Here is a 14671-nt window from a genome sequence, read left to right on the forward strand (position 1 = left end):
GCGGCGCCGCCGGCCCACGAAGGATGTGGTGGAGGCGGCCGGGGCAGGCGCCGCGGCCGGAGGAGCGCTGAGCCCCGAGCCCCGCCGCGCCTCCCGGCCCCCGGTCCGCTGCGCGCCGCTCGCCCGGTACCGCCCCCGGCCTTCCCCGGCCGCCGCCCCTCGCCGGGTCCCCCCGCGCTGGAGCCGAGGGGGAGCCCCTGAGCGCGGCAGCCAGCATGGCCTCCTCGTCGGGCAACGACGACGACCTGACCATCCCCCGGGCTGCCATCAACAAGATGATCAAGGAGACGCTGCCCAACGTCCGCGTGGCGAACGACGCGCGGGAGCTGGTGGTGAACTGCTGCACGGAATTCATCCACCTTATCTCCTCCGAGGCCAACGAGATCTGCAACAAGTCCGAGAAGAAGACCATATCCCCCGAGCACGTCATACAAGGTGAGCCCTGGTAGGCAGCCGGGCTTTGGGGTCGCTCCTGGCCCCGCGCAGCTTTCTTCTCTCTGGCTTCCTCGAACCGTATAAAAGGCAAAAGGCAGGGTTTTGTAGAGGTTCTGGAGGAAAAGCATGCGTTGTCTGACCTGTCTTGCATTGCAAGGGAAGGTTGTCTTTGTGTGGCTAGTGAGCGATGAGTGTGCTTGGCATCAGCCCTTGTTTAGTGATTCAGAGGCGCCCGCGATGCCTTGGGAGAAGTCACCACATTCATAAACCTTTCTTGTAGCTGTGAAATAAGGTCTGCTTTTTGGAATGGCTGTGCGCGTTTCTTTTACAGCATGTTTCAAGACCTGCACTTACTGAATGTCTTTGTAAGTGGAGACTGACAAAAGAGATGCGATTGGGTATGTGGGGCCCAGTTTCTAATCCAGAGCATTCCCGTCTGGACCTTACAAAGAGTAAAATATTTCTCCAGGGTCACCCACCAAGTGTGATTGTTTAAAATTAAGTATTCGTATCTGATGGAGAGAGCACTTAAACGAGACATACTCCCTTGCATCTTTTTAAGCTGTTGCCTTCTATTTCCCCTCGTTGAATTAAAATTTCCTCTGTGTGTCTCATCTACTTTTTCTTTAATTTCTGCCCTAGTTAGGGAGTTTCCTTCTCTCGTGGGTAAGTCTGCAGCCAGCAGGCATCTTTTGTCAGGAACCATTTGCTTTGCTTTTTTAGCAAAGATGGTTGATGCCAGCGCCTGCTGCAAACAAATTTGTAGCAATAATAGTGAAAGGGTGCTTCATTTCGCTGCCTGGATGAGCTGTAATCTGTAGTACTTGCAGAAGAGCTACTTTCAGGACTGTGAAGGTATCAAGTCAGTCAAAAAAAAAAAAGGTTCATTTTTGTAATGGGCTGCTAGATTCCCTGTTTAAAACAATCAGACAAAACAAAACTTGATTCCTATTAGCTTGCTTACCAGAAGAGTTTCAAGTACTTGACAAGGCTATGAACAGCAAAGAAGATACGGCATTCATGTGAGCTTAAACGTTAAATAAAAAGGACAAGTACCTGGAAGCTTAGCAAAGCAGCTCTGTTACAGAAGCTCAGGAAGTGAGGAGTCAAGCAGGTGCCTGCACATGGAAATGTTCTTTGGGTGCGATGCTTCTTAACGCAGGGGTAGTTTCTTCAAGTGATCCCTGAAAGTCTGGAGCTCAGTTCTTAACGTGGGAATAGAGGTAGTCTTTAAGGTTGAGCACAATAAAGAATTCAGGTATGGAAGTATTTTATGCTCAGTAGATGTGGTTCTTAGAAAACCTATTGCTGTTGTAGGATTATTCTGTTTTTTTATTTTGAAGACAAACTGAAATCAGGATGTATATATGTGTACATGTGTGTATCATCGGCAGGTGGTCTCCAACTGAGGATCTTGCTGAGCTCGTGTCTTTGTGTTATCAGACTTAGTAAAAGCTTGTTTCAGACTAGGTTTCTCCATTTTATTGAGATATTGCTGAATAAAACTTCTTCCAGCACCCACAGTTTTCTTCAGCACCTTTTTGTAGTGCTTCTGGAGGTGGAAGTTGTTATTCCTGGACTTAGTGCTGTCCTCACCTGTGGGGAGGTGTTTGTGCTGCTAGCTTGTGCCAGGTGCTGGTCAGTTAGCAGCTGGTACTTCTGTGAAGTATGAGGATCTAGATTGTTAGGGTTGGAAACAGCAGAGATCTGTATATAGGTACAGCATTTCAGCATTTTTATTGATCTTCATACATGCTAGGTACTTGCTCTTTTGACTGTCTTTTAGCGTAGCTTCATGACAGTGATGCTAACAAAGCCAGTAATTGAAATATGTTTGCTGTGGTCATCAGTATGCCTCTGTCCTTTTAACTGTGTGAGCCAATTCCATTGCAGGTAAAGTGAGGCTAATGGGTATCACATCACAGCGAACTGGCTGCTGCCAAAAGGAGTCTCTTTGCACCCTTCCCAGAGCTGACTCCAGCAACCTCTGATCTGACTGCCCCTGTGGCTTTTGGAGGGGCTGGGGGCGGGAGGGGGACCATGTTCTGTGGGGTGAGATCGCTGATCTGGCTGTTCTGTAAACAAGAAGTTGCTGGCTGGGAAGCAGGGAGCAGGAAGGGTATTTCGCTGGGCAGGAGGAAGGGGAAAGAGACCCCCTTGCAGCTGGTGACACCCTGCTGCAGGGCTGGGTTAGAGCTAAAGTGAAACTGCAACTCTGTTGCTGTAATTAGGGGTTTGGCAGCGGTGGTACTTAAGCCCACCCCCTCCTTTGCACTAGTGAAAGCGGCTGTGTGGCCGTGGGCTAGGCTAGGACTCTTCCCCCTACCAGCAGCTTCTGTTTCAGATGGAGGAAGTCCTTGCCATGTTCCATTGTGTGGTAGTGCAAACACTCGGCTGGCACAGTGCCTACGAGCAGCACAGGGAAAGGAAAGCAGAGGCTTCTTGCGTCCCTTGGGGGGCCTGACTCTGTAGATGGACTCAGGCTATGCCAGGCACTCGCTCCTAGTGATAAAATGTGCAGCTGCTTCCCTGCAGAGTGCCCGGAGGCATCGAGGCTGTGATGGCTGAAGTGGAGATAGTCTTCGTGCCTCTTGCTGAAACTCACCGTTGGGGACTTCCACATGGAACAGAAAATAGCCACACTTGGTAGTTATGTGAGTTATGATGAGGCAGATTTTTTTGTGAGAAACTGAAATTCCATTGAATTCTGAAAATAATGAGGTGTTAAATCACTATTTTTAAGAAGCTGATTACTTTGATTATTTTGTCTACGAGGCACTGTGTTGCAGGAAGGTAGGCTCTTCTCTTCATGGACCATCAGGCTATTGACACCGTTTACTTCAGCATTTAAAGTAAAAATCTGTTTTGGTTTGGAATTTCACATTGGAAGCTATTTTTCATTTGAAAGGGGCATAAAGAGTAAAAATCTCAGGTACGAGTGACCTGATTGTATTGAAAACAAATGTAGAACTAATTATGCTTAACTGATTAACCAGAGATCTGTACCTTCCTGCAATCTCTAAGAGTGGGAGGAAGCTGGGGAGTTGACAGTTGTGATTTGGTGTTTGTAAATGTTTCCTTCCCCTCACGCCTTAAAGATGCTGCTTTAAATTTGGTGTGATCATTCTAACATCTGCAAGATACCAAATTTTCAGCAATCTGGCTAGACAGTCTTTAAGATTCTAGAAATAGATTCTAAATTTTGGTGGAATAGTAACTTGGATAAAGTAGTAACTTTATCGCACATATGGGTACCACCTTGGTGTAAGGGGGTGCTTGTTCCTGCCATGCATGTACTCCATAAAGCGTTGATCTGTTTCAACAAGACAGGGGACTTCTAAAGTTGTTTTGCTGCCAGTGGAATTTTGAGGCAGCAGACCTCTGTTCTGTAATGCTTCTTCATACCTTGATTATGTTGAACTATTGTACACTTTTGTCATGGTTATATCATGTTTTCTTCTGGATCTTTTTCTAGTGTGCGATATTCAATATATAACTAAGTTCTCTTTGTTAATTTCTCTTCTGTAAGTGCCATGTAAAGCTTCTATAAAAGCCTTCATCTTGCTGTTCGCTTCAGATTGGGCTGTTCCTCATACTCTGCAGCAGACTGCCAAGCCTGATCACTGTGGATGTTTTTTTGATGAACATTTACGTATTTGCTGTGATAGTTAATCGTAGCGGAGTTAGGCTTGTAGGGTTCTTACACTAAAAAGAAAAATTGTTATGAGCGTGCATGGTTTAACGTATATGCTATTTACGTATTAGAATTAAATGAGTTCTTTAATATTTATGGGCTGCTTAGTTAACCAGTTCTGCACGATGAAACACATTTCCCTCCTCTCTGCTGAGGCTGTATTAAATAGTTTCTAGAAGGCTTTTGTTGATTCTCACAAACTGTGGACTAATTTAAAAAAGTGTTTCCAGCATCTGTGTGGGCTGAGGCTGACCTGGCATACTGCCTAATGTAATTTAATTATCTCTAAATCAGTTCGTCTTTTAATTTTATTTTTCTTAAGAAACATACATATTATGTAAATTCATTTGCCAAACGGTTGCCAAGTCTCTTAAAAGAATGGTAGTCCTTCATGACTAGACAGCTGCGGTGCTGCCCTGCTGCAGACAACGTGCTAACCACCTCCTCGGGTCCAGGTTGGAAGCCAGGAGCTTACAGAATGCCTTTGGTTATTGTTTAGGTGTGCGATACAATGGCATGCCGCCTTAATTATGGGTAGGAAAAGATTGCTTACAAAATTAATGTTAGAATGTAGTCTGAGTTAGTGTAAATAGGAGTTGGTTTAGAATGTTACTAATGTTTGCTGCTGTGTATTGTAGGTTAGTGTTATTTCTTGAATAGTGTGTGACAGGATTGAAATAAAGTAGGATAAATATTAAAATAACTGGCGTTACATAAGAAACTCAGATTTGTGTAAACATTGGAAGTGAACGAGGTGTAATAAAATTGAGGCTTGTTTCAGATGTAATTGATGTTTATGTAATATTTCTAGCATAGTCTGTAACAGGTTGCACTTGGGGGGGGTGTATTCATGGAGGCATATGGCAATAAATGGTGAATCAAGAAGCAGTATGCCTTTTACCACATGTTCTGTCTGTATTTTTAAGTCTTCTGTTACTTCTGCATTATTTTAAAAAATGTTCTTGCAGTATATATCTGCATTTCAATTTTTTTTGGGGAAGGTTAAAATGCTGCATTTTAGTTTCTGAGTTCGTTTTCATGTAGAGATAAAAGGGTTATAAAAAATAAAAAGGGGTTGTATGTAACTTTGCATATGTTTAATATATACTTCTAGTTCATGGGCATTCAGAAAATAAATTTAGATACGCAGAGACAAAAGCTAAAAGTTGTAGTTCTGTGGTAATATCATTTCTGTATTAATCGAAGATCTGTGGTCACTTTCCATGTGTTGTATTTCTGCTCTGTTATAGGTAGCTAATTTACCTTTACTGAAGGCTTGCAGCAAAAATGGAAATACAGAGTTCCTCAGAGATTAATGGTTAATGACATCTTCGCTCTGTAATTCCTACTTGGTTCTGATATGTAGAACATCTAAAAGAGGTCTTCAAAGAATCATGCCTCCCTCTAGAAAAAATGCATCAAAGTCCTGAATCCTCTGCAAGTGAAGTTGTCTTTGCTTGCACTTGACTAAACTTAAAATTTCTAGCCTGAAAACATGCACTCTTAAATGGCATAAGAGAAGTGGAAGGGAGAATACCATCAGATCTTCTTACGAACATAGATTTTCACCAGATAATAGAAAAATGGTCAAACTTATTTTTTAGAAAAAAATCTTTCAGATAAACACACTGGTATCTATTATCAAAAGCCTTCTAAAAGATGAATGTGTTTTCTTTCTTTCTAGCACTAGAAAGTTTGGGTTTTGGCTCCTATATCAGCGAAGTAAAAGAAGTCTTACAAGAATGCAAAACAGTAGCACTAAAGAGAAGAAAGGCCAGTTCACGCTTGGAAAACCTCGGCATTCCGGAAGAAGAGCTTCTAAGGCAGCAACAGGAATTATTTGCGAAAGTAAGTGAAGCAATACTTGAACTTATGAGGTTGGAATAATTAACGTGGTAGACCTAAGTCCACAAAAACATGCACACCTCCAGAATTATGCCTTTCCTTTTCAATTGCTGTGGCATCAGAGATACTATTGATTTCCTTGGCCTGTTAGAATTAGGCAAAGGAAAGTCAATAAAAAAGATGCTACTTCTGGTTATTTCTTTGATTTGACATGTACAAACAATCAAATTTTATACTCTAGTTTTAGTGTTTTTTTTGCTGCTACTTACAGGTATTTCCATTGTGTTGTAGAGAATACACGAAGAATTACTTGGCTGAGGAAATTAAAAATGGCAACTGGTGTTGTAGGAATTACCAGTTTTGATCATGTAAAAAGTGAAAATATCTTTCTGATGGCCAGAAACGGTGTGCACGTTAATTCTTTGGCTTTGAAAGAAACAATTGTTCAAAACTTCTAATTTGTCCTTTATCTTTACTCTTGGAAAGATTCTGTTTGAGTGAATTCATGCATACGTTTTTAAGGAGGCGATTCAAGCACAGAAGACTGCACGCAAATACTGTGTGCGAGCCTTCACATATGTTCTCTTTTATCCCAGTCTTCACTTTGCCATCTTTCCCAGATAGTTTGTGAACGCTTCTGAGTTCAAATGACTAAAAACCAATTGTATTTATTTTTCTACACCATCTTTCTGTCTACTATTCTTAGTTTGAAAATAAGGTGGTTCTCTAAATTAAACGGTGTGAAAATAACCTTTGCTTTCTCTCCTCTTACACATAGCATGAGTCTTGTTTTCTGATTTTGCTTGCTTTGATTTCCTCTGAAAAATTGTTACTAAGTTGTCATGTCTGATTACTGCAACCTCCTCTCCCCTTTCTTTACTTTCTTCCTGAAGCACTTAATAACCGTTATTTTTCTTTGATTAGGTGACAACTATGTTAACCTCGTTTGCATGATGAATTTTAAGGCAGTTAAATTTCAGCATTGCACGTGGCTCTTGTCAGCATTCGTTGAACTAGTTATGACAAATTTGTGTGTGCCCAATTTTCTTTGTGCTAATGTTACAAAGACCAATATGGCTGCCTCTGAATTAAGGGCGCAATTTACAGTGAAGTTTGCCATGTTTTTTACTTATTTTTTGTTAAATCTCTTAGCATAGTTTGCAAAATAATAAAAGAAGCAGCAGCAAAGATAAAAGTGTATTTCGGGAGTACTAGCTCCTGAGTAATGTAAAACCATTGCCACCTTATGTAGGCCATGCTTCATGATCCCTTGAGGCATATTCTTTTTTAAATTCTGTAGTACCGTGCCTCAATGTGTGAACTAAGGCAATGACTACAGCTTTGACAAGATGGTATGAATATTTTTTTAAAAAACATTTTCCATATTACTGAAGAATATATGCTTAAAATCAAAGATGTCGGTCTAACTATGCAAAAAAACTAGTCAGTAGTTGGATGCTGCTGGAGGTACTATAATTATTCTTGAAAATACTTAACACAAACAAACAGGCACTTGTGTAATCTTGTTAATGTTCCAAAACAGGACACTAATGCTGACTTCCTGAAGGGTGAAAATACCTACTCTAGTTTTAAAATATTTGCCTGTTAATGTTATGAATGTTTGACATCTGTAGCTTGGATGTTTGTAAATATTTGAAGTCAGTGAATGGCTCATCCTGATGTTCATGCATGTTTCTAAATATCTTTGTAAGATGAGGGCATCAGCAGATTTTTTTTTGAGGCTTCCTTACTAAAGGTTGCAGGTGATGTAAATGGCCTGTCCAATAAATGAGTTAAGTTTACCAGATGCTATTAAGGTTTCTTAGTCAATACAACTCAATGGAATTTTTCTTTTTCCATTTTTGAAATGGCTAAGAATAAATATGGCAGTGAGGGTAGGCACTGAACATTGAAGTGCTGAGTCTCCAATTACTGGTGCATGCATGTGTATTAGCTCATTGAATGTACAGTAAATTTAATTGTAGCAAGGTTAGTAGGGAACTCTCTTGTTACTTTGCATGTGATAAATATTTATGCCTCTGTGTACAGATGCTCATGTCTTCCTTTTTTTAAAACTACAAAAACTTTACAGTGTCTTAAGTTGTTTTTCACCCCTTGTAACTTGACTGGCACTTGAACTTTGAAATACTGAAAAATCCTCATTGGAAAGGTCTCACAGGCTGAAATAAATGTGACACTTACAATATGGGAAGACTCTTATTTTTCACATTTTAAATAGATAAACTGGTTTTGATAATTTTTTCCGAAGCATCATCTGTTGGCATTTGAAGTCTGAAACTGATTTGTTTATGCTTTGGAAAAAAAATAGAAAATTCAGTGAGTGAATAATGAAGACTGAAGGACTTTTAATTCAATAACTTTTTTCTAATGTTCATTGAAAACAGGAATTGAAGTTTTAATTTTAACGCAGTGGGCTAGTATACTGTTGAAATCAAAAGTGGTTGCCAAACAACAAGCAAAAAGCGTAAAAGGAAAAATGTGAGGGCACCATTTGAACTATTTGAAGTGTTTTGTTAGTGTCTTGTACCTTTAAGTACAAGCACTGTACCTTTCTGTAACAGACACCCTCGATGCGTGTCTTTATTTGAGAAGACCTTAGATTGCTCTGCTTTCCAAAGATTGCTTAGCCAAATAAGATAATGGCTTTCTTTTTTGTAATAATGTGTGTCTGTGTGATACAGTGTATGACTTCATAATTGTGAGTTTTAGTATTAGTAATCAACGAAGTGAGGCTATTCCCATCTGTAAACAGTGGTTGAATGTTAAGATGCCTTGAAATTGAAGCTTAAGTTTTCCATTGCTTTGCCTTGCTTAATTTTTCCATTAGTAAGACATTTAGGACAATTTTTACAATAGAACTTGAGTAGACTATCTCCTGCCTCTTGTTGTTGGAAAGTGTAAATATTCCAAGTAGTGGCCTCTTGAGAGGAAGAGAGAATATAGCTAAACATCTTGGTACAAAAACATGCTTAGAAGTACCTCTATTTGTATGTACAATTAATAAAAATTATACAGAAGGAATCTGCAGGTGTGCAGATAGAGCTGCTTTACAGCTGAGGTGCTCTAGAGATTCTTCACAAGCTACAGTATGGCCTTAACAATTAAATTCATGTCTTTAGGCTAGACAACAGCAAGCAGAACTGGCACAGCAGGAATGGCTACAGATGCAACAAGCAGCTCAACAGGCACAGCTTGCTGCTGCCTCAGCCAGTGCATCCAATCAGGCAGGATCTTCTCAGGATGAAGATGATGAAGATGATATCTGAAATTCACCAGCTGAGTTTCTGTCTTCACTAAGAAATACTTTTCCTGCACAATGAAAACAGTGAAATGAATGCTTACCTGTAAGTTTGTATGCATCATGGACTGGCAATTGGTATTCTAGGGGTGTCTGCTGTTGTGTGCTGTACATGTATAAACTGTCTTTTTTTGAACTCTTGAAGATTTAAGGTTCAGTATCATATCAACTTTGGATTTTTAATGGTGTATATGGAAATTTTAGATAGCAGTGCGTCACTTATTTGATCAATAAACAGTGTTACAATAAACAACAAGTTTATAAAAATATAGTGAGATTTATACAAAAAGCTCTAAATCCACATTTGCATTTTTTCCCTTTTAACTAAACTATAAAATCTTACTTAGAATTTTTAATTGTTTTTGGGGGGAGTGGTACAGTAGACATAATCTGTTAATGGGAAAAAAAAAGGTGAGTTCAGCATAGTACAGTCTGAATTCTTAGTTCTTTTTAAAGTGAGGATGTGTATGGCAATAAATATTATATATGCTCAAAGACCACACTTGTTAAAATTTGAAAATGATACATTTTCATCAAGCTAGGAAAGGTATGTTTAATAGGAGTTGTACAAATTTGGTCATTTTTTGTATAGGGGTGGAAAAAAATAAACCCATGGTTTTATTATAACATCCTTTGACAGTCCTAACTGAATATTTCACTTCAAAGACTGCCCATTTTGGAGAACTAACTGTTATTATTTCACTCCAATTTAATGTTAACTGTTGTTGATGGTATTGCTTAGTCCAGATATATTCATGTTGTTGAAATATAAAGCTGGAACTTGATAAAACAGAATTGTTCCAGTTCCACTGATTATAACTGGGAATGATTAAATATTCAAGCCTATGAAAGCTGAAGCTAAGAGCATGCTTACAATAAAAGAGGGATTTTATTTAACCTTGATTAGTCATTGTTGTTGGCATAATGCTAACATTTTCCAGACTAGATTGCCACTGGATTACTAAGATACCTTGCTGTATGTTAACATTTTCTTCATTCAAATTGGTTTGTAGATAAGTCCAGGTTTTTGATAAACCATTCCCCAGAAGTGGTCAGCAATACATGGAACAGAAAAGATGTAGTAGTCCTTTTGATAGTTGATTTGAAAATTCTGTTGATTAATGGATGAGCAGCTGTTCTTTGTGTTGAAATAAAGCACAGTAGTGTCCATTACTGAGTTTTAATGTGTTACTTGAAGTAATACTGGCATATCTTCTGGTACACTAATCTGAGCAGACTAGAAAAGCCACTTGCATACTGCTGTAGATGATCTGATAGCTCTGTAACAATGCAGATTGTTTATTTTAACTTATGTCCTCAGCAGGTTTCTCCAGTCACAGTTCTTGAGGAGGGCAGCAACACTCTGTTTACATAAGGAAGCAAACAGAAAATGATGTGCCCAATTTTACATAAAGATCTGAACAAGGTACAATTGGCATATATTCAGGTCTCAGTCACATAGTGGCATTTGATTTAAGTGTGAGATGTGTTAAGTTTCATATTGATTAAATGTGAACACTTCCTTAAATGCATTCAGGCAGTGAAAACTCAGAAAAGTATGTTGGAATATTTAATTTAAAACAAACAAGCAAACAAAAACCTTTCGTGGCTACTATATGAAATAGGCAAGGTTTGACTAAGGAAGTGGTTTTCTGTGAAGGTTTAAGTACCAAAGGTAGGAAAATGTAGTCTAGTGATACAATGTTAATGTGCAGTGTTGGCTTTTCTAATTTGTACTGTAACACCTTCACACTTTCTATTTTAAACAAATCTTTTCCTTTTAAATATTAGGTATATTTTCACACATTTCTTTTCTGATGCAGAATTCAGGATAACATTTTACTGCATCTAGTATGTATGGTGTAATATGTTTGGATCCTTGTTACCTTTCTTTTGGACATTCTTGTGCTTTTTTCATATGCTGTATTCTTCAAGCAATAAAATTCTGATGTGTTTTTATAAAACTGCTTTTATATTTAATGAATAGTTTGCTTTCTTCATTGCATTTATAAAGGAAAAAAAGACTATTTAAACTCTGCTGTTATTTTGACCCACTGAACAACACTTCATGTGACCAAAGTCTTTACAACCTGAGTGCTGTTGGATGGCATTGCTGTTCACTGGGGTTGTTACATGCTTGCAAACAATGTTTCTGGGCTTGTCCTACTCTCGTTCCTTTTGGGAATTGCATTTTGTGTATAGGTGTTTTTATAATGCTGACCTTCGTGACTTGGAAAGTTGGACAAAAACCCTGTAGATCAGGTAGCCTACTGTTATACTGAAAATATGTCGAAGTGAAAGACCACAGCAGAGGCTAGGGAAATAATATATGTTTGTCTTCTGTTGAACTAATTTCACGTAGGTAGTCTTGTTTAAATTTTGAGTCTGCTTTACTTATTCAGCCATTCCAGCTCAAGTATGAGAAGTAACTCTACCAGTTGTAGAGGGGAGAATCTTCACTGGTCTTTCAAAAAACTTAAGATTTTTTGTATTTATTGCTTTCCTGTTATCCTTCCATGTACTAGCTGTTCAGTGAAGACGAAAGATTTCTGAATTCATGGTATCACTGAGTTTTGGTACAGAATCTTAAAGTTTGGTTAGTGAACTGTATGATTACTTTGTCTTAGAAGAAATGTGTAAGGATATGTCTGTTTCTTAAATATTGAGTTGATGAGATTATCTGTAGGTTTTCCAAATTATTCTGACAGTCTGAGTGCTTTCACTAAAAGTGACTTTCTTGCGAAAGTTTTCTTTTCTGTTCCTTTAATAAAGTTGTATGTCTGCATGACATTGTGGATAATGAATATAGTTGTATTTACTACACTGAGTTACTTTCAAAGGGAGTGTCTTCAGGATTATAGACATCAAATACTTAAAATGGTATTTGAATTTTACTACTTAACTGTGGTTAGTTGTGTTTGGTATTGAAACGCTGGAAAGGAATTTCTGCAAGAATGGAAAATGTCTTTGAAAGCCACAATTATAAATGTTGCTCTTTGGATTTTGTAAAAGTACTTCCATTAAGGAGGACATTGTGTAATAATGCCTGTGTTAATCTTTTCGTACTTTTGAAACATAGTGCCAAATCAAGGGCATTAAAGTGACTTAATGATTATTGTGGAACACTAAAACCCTTACTCAGAGACGTACACCTAATTTTAGTCTCCCAATATTGGGTTGCAATTTTGTGTAAACTACACACAAAACAGTATGAGAGGAGCGTAATATTACGTAACAGTACTAAAGAATGCTGTGGCTAAATTTACTTTCAGTGTTACACTACTAATCTAAGATGGTAACGTTTTACTTTGCAGCTGATGTAGTGGGTGCGCATCAGTGGGATGCTTTCAAGTGTTAAGATGGATTTTTCTCCCAGATAAATTGGGCAATCTGGTTCTTTGGTTCCTTGGACTTGCTAAAGGTATACTTGGTGAATGTACCAGCTGTGACTAGAGTAACACCTGAGTATGTAGGGTATAACTTAATGAAAAGGATCATCAATGAGGCTTAGTGTAGGCTGCTTAAGGTTTGCAGGCAATCATGTTCCTTTTCAAAAGAGGCTTGCGCTTAGTTTGATATTTTTTTAAAATTATATTCTCACTGATTAAAATACTTGGAACCAAAAAGAAAAAAACACTCAAACGTACCTACAGAGATGAGGTTGGAAATCTTGAAAATTTAATAATGGCATAGGAAGTAATTATCCCAGTTCCTGGGTAACAAGTTCCTAGGGTGGTATACTTCTGGAGAGGAAAAGATTCATGGAATGCTTTAATTGAAGGCGATTCTGTTCAGTGGTCCTGTCCTGTAATGCAACTGAGCCAATACTTGGAGAGTTGTTTCATAGCAAAACGATTAGACAGTGAATCCAGCTGGATATGGCAGCTCCCATACATGAATAATTTGTGAACCCAAGAGAGTGAGGATTCTGCTACATTAGTCTGGTCCTATACTTTAATCATTCATGTATCCAATAAGCATGGGTTTTAATGTATAGATAAGCCTGGTATAAACTTGAATAGTCAAGAGTAGATACGTGCAGCAGGTAGGTGATGCTTCTTTGTATGTTGGAGAATGGGACATTTGATTTTTAACTCATGGAAGTAATTCATTGTAATGTCAGCTACAGAATACACCATAAAGACGTCTATCCCACAGCTTGAACCAAACCTTCAAGTAAGGATTGATAATACTTGTACAAATTTTCCTGAGTTATAAATGTGAAGACCTACTATGCTTTACATATATGGGGTTAAGATTTAAAATAGGTATATTAAATTGGGTTAAGATTACATTTAATTTTAAGGCTGTCTATGTGGTTAATATTAGTAATAGATTTTTTGTGTTTCTTTGAAACAAAGCCTTAAGCTAGGGACACTGAACTCTATTTTCATTTGGTTCAGAGGCAGAAGAGTCTTACTGTAGCAAGATTCGGACTTAAATTACCCTTTTCCCCTTCCTTAGCCCCCACCTAAGGTAATTAATGTTTTTTGGAGCTGTAGTAATGCTTGGTGTAACTTAGAATGTTTTCCACACCCGCTTCAGTAGGAATTATTTCACTATGCAGTTTTGGTATTAGTTCAATACTGTTACTAGTCAGTTACTGTGAACTTTTGTAAATCTTCAAAGCATTATACAAGCATTAATTAGGCTTAGGCAATGTTACACTGCCCAGTGAAATAAAGTGAGTATTTGAACAGTCTGTGCTGTGCTTTGTAGTTAATGCTTTCACATGCTATAGAACTAAAAGGTGCTGCACTATGTAGAGAAACAAGATGTTATCGTCACATCAGACTTCATGGAAGGGTGACTCATTTAGAGAGAGTAAGTAATAGGAAAAACAAACAGGCTTGTTCTAAAAGTCATTGTCAGAGATGAAAGCATTTATTTGTAATAGCCCAGTGCTTGAGACTGTTGATTATGGGCCAGGACTCGGTTTGATTAATGTTGTGTTTATGTATGGTTTTGTCACCTCCAGAATGAGAACCCACTGCTGCATTAGAAATTAAATTCAGCATTGTTTTGATTTGTGTACAAATTTGTTTTCTTGGGTCAGAAACAGTGTAATCCATGGAAGAGAAATAGATTTATCAGGACGGTGACAGTGTTGGTAACACAAGAAGTCTGACTGTCTTTACCAAATCATTCTGCAGTAAAGGCTTAACTTCCAGAATTGTGACAAATCTGTATGATGAGGAAGGAATGTGAGCAAAAAAAAAGTGTTTTTTTCTACTGTGATGTAAACAGCTAACTGGTGCAAGTTCTCATGCGTGAGTGATTATTTTTCAGGCTGGTAACCCATCTTCCATATTCTCAGATGCTGTTATATGTTTTCTACCTATGGTAATTTAACCGGGATTGCCGGGTAAGTTGTATGC

At 38.4% G+C, this 14671-nt stretch overlaps 1 protein-coding gene across 1 annotated transcript; it reads left to right on the forward strand.

Moving 5' to 3' along the window:
* Positions 1-86: 86 nt before the first annotated feature.
* Positions 87-11257, forward strand: DR1 (down-regulator of transcription 1). Its single transcript, XM_040565845.1, has 3 exons — positions 87-435; positions 5814-5977; positions 9115-11257. The coding sequence occupies exons 1-3, from the start codon at positions 216-218 to the stop codon at positions 9259-9261; spliced, it is 531 nt and encodes a 176-aa protein (XP_040421779.1). The 5' UTR covers positions 87-215; the 3' UTR covers positions 9262-11257.
* Positions 11258-14671: the final 3414 nt, after the last annotated feature.

Source organism: Cygnus olor, chromosome 8, assembly GCF_009769625.2.
Source record: "Cygnus olor isolate bCygOlo1 chromosome 8, bCygOlo1.pri.v2, whole genome shotgun sequence".
Classification (NCBI taxonomy): domain Eukaryota; kingdom Metazoa; phylum Chordata; class Aves; order Anseriformes; family Anatidae; genus Cygnus; species Cygnus olor.